General features: G+C 38.1%; 1 protein-coding gene across 1 annotated transcript in view; it reads right to left on the bottom strand.

Annotated features, from left to right (window-relative positions):
• LOC103068932 (60S ribosomal protein L7-like) overlaps positions 1–1547 on the bottom strand; it is a 15878-nt gene extending 14331 nt beyond the window's left edge. Inside the window, exon 1 of the mRNA XM_007446400.1 lies at positions 1450–1547. Within this exon, the coding sequence (XP_007446462.1) occupies positions 1450–1547 (98 nt within the window). The remainder of the gene's footprint in view (positions 1–1449) is intronic.
• Between the last annotated feature and the right edge of the window lie 4121 nt (positions 1548–5668).

Here is a 5668-nt window from a genome sequence, read left to right as displayed (position 1 = left end):
AAAAAAGCCCCGGGGGGCCTTCCTGAAAAAAAAAAAAGTTGCATAACTGCAACCAACTCGTGGGAAACATCAAAGAATTTCCAATTAAGGAACATTCTACACAACCCCGGTCAGTACTCTTTAAATGTGTCAAGGTCATGAAAGACAAAGGAAGACTGAGGATCTGTTAAGAGGACAACAAAATGAACGTGGGATGCGGAACGGGATCCTGGACCAGAAAAGGAACCTGAGTGGGACAACTGACAGATTTTGAATAAGGTCAGAGATCAGGCGGCAGTATCGTAGCAAGGTTATTCTCCTCATTTCCATAGTTGTACTGTGCTCATGTAAGATGTTAACGTTCAGTGAAGGGTATTTCTGGGAACTACTATTTCTGCAACTCTTGTCTAAATCTAAAATTATTTCAAAATAAAGACGTTTAAAGCTCCAGGGAAAAACAAGATCTGGTTTGGAGAAATGATGAACAGGAATGCTGATCAACAGGTGTGTTGGGAGGAAGAAAAGGGGAAAAAAAGTTACATTCTGCTTTGCATTGTTATCAAGTAAGATATAGATACAAGTAAAAATGCCCTAATACATAAGATGAACTATATAATCATCCCTGAGCAATCTGTCTATACACCCATTTATTTGTACACAGTAAAATCTATTTTATATGTCCAGTAGGAGTTGTATTATTGGCCATCACTTCACTCCTGAATTTCCAAAAGGGAGCAGGGGAAATTCCAGCAGGGGAGGCCACGTTTATGAATGTATACCAATGTATACATCTTGAATTGCATACAAGATATGTAAATGTATATCTTGATTTCATTATTATCTAAAATGAGAATCTCTTGTGAATATTTGAGGCAAAACACTAGAATTAGCTAGTATTTATTTTGTGCCTGTCCCAGAGTCTACTGTCACAGGTATTATACAATTTATGGGGGATCGAATACAAAGTTCCAATTATAACCGTCATTAAGTGAGTACCTACCATGTGTCAGGATCTGGGCCAGGGGACAAATGCCTTATCTCACTTCATCCTCCCACTAACCCTGTGCCCATCATTTAGATGAGGATGTTGAGTTTCTGGGAAATAAATGAACCTGCTCAAGATCTTACAGTGTGAGGATGAATTGAAGGTATTTGGGGGTCACTGCCCCCAGCCTCTCAGCCCGTAAGTGGCAGAGCTGGCCTGAGATGTGGGTCTAGGCTTCTAACCACAGCTGCGGGGCCTCTGCTTTGTACTCTACTCTTTCCACAATTAGCAGAGGGCAGGACCAGGCATGGAGGGCTTACAGTTTTGTCCAAGTCAGTGTGCTTGCTTAAGGCAGCAACATACAAGTCGTGTATTACAAGGACTGGACCCTCAAGTCCCGTATTTTATATTTTAGCCACTCTTGCCAACACTTGGTATCACCAACTGTTAAGGTCTGCCGATCTTACAGTTGGAGACTAGCTCACCTGTCCTTTTCAAGTCCATTTTCTTGAGTCAGCCCCTTGCAAACGGTCTGACCACGTTTGTCCTCTCCCACCATCTTTCTGTTCTTAGCCCTTGCCATATTCTCCTCTGTTGGATTGTCTTTTTCTTAGTGATTTGAAAGAGATCTTTGTGCATGCTGGATGTTAATAATTTGTCTAAAATAGGTGGCAAGTATCCTGCTTGCCTTTAAATTTGCTATTTGGTGCCTTATTGCTATTACTATTATCGGTGTTTTAAATTTGGAGCTGTCGAATCTCTTTTCTTTGACGGTATTTGTGTCTTTTGAATAAACTAAAAATGTATTCCTCTGTATTTTCTTCCACAACTGTCAGTTTTGTTCAGGTTTTGTTAATCAAGGGGGATTTATTTTTGTAACTACAGCAGGGAATCTAACTTTATTTTTTCTAGCTTGATAGTAAATTTCCCCAGCCACATTTATTGGATTGTCCTCCGTCTTTCTTTTTAAATTACATGTAAGATTTAAATCTATTTCAGATGATCATGTGTTACTTTTATAATAGCAATAGCTGAAATACAATTACTTGAAAGGAATAAAATCATATACTGATGTCCTTCTCTCATGTCTCCCCATGGCTCACACAATGCCAGGAACATAGTATGTGTTCAGTAAATATTTCTGAACTGAAGGTGTCAACTTTTCTGTTTTCTCCTGACAGTATTATGGTATATAATCTGTGATATAATCTTCACGTTAGCTATGGCATCATTACAGGCATTTGGGGGTAAGATCATATTATTAAAGATTTTGTTCTTTTAGTGCCAGTTTTTCAGTTAGATTTTACAGAATCCCATTCTACAGATATAAAAACAGGAATGTGAGGTACCAGGATTTTCTGCTTTAAAAATGAAATCAACATAGCGAGTGGGAAGCAGCCACATAGCACAGGGAGATCAGCTCTGTGCTTTGTGACCACCTAGAGGGGTGGGAGGCAGATGCAAGAGGGAGGAGATATGGGGACATATGTATATGTATAGCTGATTCACTTTGTTATACAGCAGAAACTAACACACCATTGTAAAGCAATTATACTCCAATAAAGATGTTAAAAAAAATGAAATCAACAAATGGTATATAATCTTCATGCCCTCTTAAGCCCTTAATCACTGAAGGATTATTCATATCACCCATTTTTGGCTATTCTTAAACTAAGCTACTTTGCAGCAATCCTGAATCTTTTCCCAAATAACTAAATGATACAGCAATGAGGGCACAAGGAGTAGCCCTTAAGAGACACTAGATAAGCATTTCTTTTTCCTTCCTTTTAAATGTCCAATTTTAAGGAATTGCTTCCCTCCATCTCCCCACCCCATCCCAAGGCTCCCATTCATTTTCTGACATGGGCTTTTCAACTGTAGCATTTCCAATTTTTAGGTTGCCCTCAGTTACTGAAAACCCGGCAAAGCTCTGCATTTATTTTTTTGTGGTGCCTGCCCCATCCCCTTCCTTGATCACGGCTGTGTTCAGCTTTCAAGAGTTACATTTAAATATAGGAACAGAAACAGTCTGTGAGGCTACTAGCAGTGAAAGATAATTCATTGGAAATGGTTCCCTGCCCGGCAGTTTTCAAGCAGACTCATCACCAAAAACTAATTATGCTGGGAGCTTTGGTCATCGTGAACGTCATCGTCCAATTAGAAGTTACAGCATTTGCTGAGCCCTACGATTTATATACAACTGGTATTTCATATTGATTACACTAATCAAGGCATATGGTATAAATTCCTAACATCCCAGTCCAGATTTTTAATAATTCTCCTTTTTGCTGGTTACTGCACTAATTATGTGCTAAATAATGACCTTATTATTATATTATTATATATATTATATATATTATTATTAGTGGTGAAATTTCAAGTGATTTTATATCTATACAGTGCCTACTCTGATGTTGGATTAAGGGGTCGGTGGATTTTATACTTGCAAATTGATATCTGGTCATCAGGACACTTGGGATATTTTTTGCCATTTTAAAATTTAATACACATCACTTAACTAATGCAAAAATACGATCATGGAAGGATTTTTTAAAAGTCCTCCACTAATGCGATAATGATAATCAGCTTATCTAAATTAGCATTGTACTTAAAATAACAGTTTTGGAGAAGGAGAAAGTCAACTTGGCCTTTCAGCATTGCTGCTGAGGGTAAACTGGTACAACCTTTGTGGACAGCAATTTGGTAACATACAGCAAGAGCCTTTAAACTGTTCATGACTTTTGACCTAGTAATTCAATTTCTGGGAATCTAGCTGAATAATGCTATATATGGAAAGAGCTTTATGCATTGTGATAAAAGTAGCATTGTTTTTAAGAATAAAAAAATGAAAAGAAACCCAAATGGGTAGTAATAGTAAGTAACATTTATACGTAGTTTTGACAACATGGAGAAATGCCATATTAGGTTACAAAGAGGGGAAAATAAAAATTTCGAATTGTGCAGACATTAGCATGTATTACACAATGATGTAAAAACATACTAAGCAGAACAAAAGACTTAAGAAAATAGAGTACAATGTTAGCAACTGTTGCCTATGGATTTGGGACTAGATTATAGGTAGTTTTCTGTATTATTTTGGATTTTCCAAATTTTCTATAGGCATGAATTTTTTTTTTTTTTTTTTCCATATTTCGTTTATCTCAGGGTCCTCCCTGTGTAAGTGTGTATCTCTTAGCCAAGATGGATTCTAGCGAAGAGGTCTATGGGTAGTTGACATCACTTACTGTGGGGTAGTGCTCCCTCCCTTTAGGGATGAATTTTTTTTTTTTTTTTTTTGGTACGCGGGCCTCTCACCATTGTGGCCTCTCCCGCTGTGGAGCAGAGGCTCCAGACGCGCAGGCTCAGCGGCCATGGCTCACGGGCCCAGCCGCTCCGCGGCATGTGGGATCATCCCGGACCGGGGCACGAACTGGCGTCCCCTGCATCGGCAGGCGGACTCTCAACCACTGCGGCACCAGGGAAGCCCTAAGCATGAATTTAGTATGATAAAAATGACTGACTGTATTGCAATAGTTTTAAATTAAAACATTAAGATCAATATATTCTTTTGGAGTGAAATATCAATAGTGCATTGTATTGCCCCCAGCACAATATTCCCTGTTCATCAGAGGTGTGGTCACGTTCTCTGAGAATATTTTGTTAAAGGAAAGCACAGGAGTGCAAGGTGAGTTACAGATGAAATCAGGGAATAGATCTACTCTGTGACTGAATTTTTTTGGCAGAAACAAGGTCAGCTGCTGAAATGACTACTGCTCTAATTGGGTAAATTCCTATTTTATCCTGAAGTTAGAATGCCAGAAAATAACAAAGAAACCCATGAAGGTGATCAATTCTTCCATGCTCACATTTTGAAAGACGTTCTGTGCAATTCACAAACTGCATTTAAAGAACTCTTTTCAGTATTTTCCAGAAAATGAGGTTAGAAAGTGTCCAAAGGTGAGTAGGAGGCTATAGGTGAGGAGGAAGAGTGTAGAAGCAAAACACAAGAGATGAGATGTTCATAGAATGTTTAAATTCCAAAGGACTTTACACATTTAATGTATCATTTATATTTAGAACTGGGCATCAAAGTGAAAACACTGGCAAAGTGGATGAGAACCTCTAAGATAAATTTAAAGGTTATTTTTATTTGTAACACTTGCTTGTTGTAAAAAGCCTAACAGAATAGATTTTATTAAAGTAATAAAAGCTCTCCTCTTTCCCACGCCTGCTTCCCACTTACCAGAGACGGCCACCATTAAAGTTATTTCATATCCTTTAAGACAATACTCATGTATATAACTTTAAAAAAAAAACACCAATGGGGATTAAACTGTACAGAGTACTCTGCAACTTAATTTTACTTAATAATTTACCTTCAACCACTTGTATCTCAACACACATGGGGCAACCACATTTTTTTTTTTTTTTTTTTTTTTTTAAGTGATGTGTGGTCAGGACTGCGTGGCTGTATCATCATTTGACCAGCCCTGTTCTCATGGACATTTGGTTGTATCCTGCTAACTGTTCTTGTGGACAACACTGCTCTGAACATCCTTGAACATACTCATTTGTATACTTGAATTAATTCCACAGGAGAAATTCCTATAAGAATAATTGCTGGGTCAAAGGGAACTCGTTACATTTTAATATTTTGGTAGATATCACCAAATTGGTCCCCCTCAAAATCTCCCCCTAGCAGGG

Source organism: Lipotes vexillifer, unplaced genomic scaffold (genome assembly GCF_000442215.2).
Source record: "Lipotes vexillifer unplaced genomic scaffold, Lipotes_vexillifer_v1.1 scaffold251, whole genome shotgun sequence".
NCBI lineage: Eukaryota > Metazoa > Chordata > Mammalia > Artiodactyla > Lipotidae > Lipotes > Lipotes vexillifer.
The sequence above is the reverse complement of the archived record's forward strand: the minus strand, read 5'-3'. Positions and strand labels throughout refer to the sequence as shown.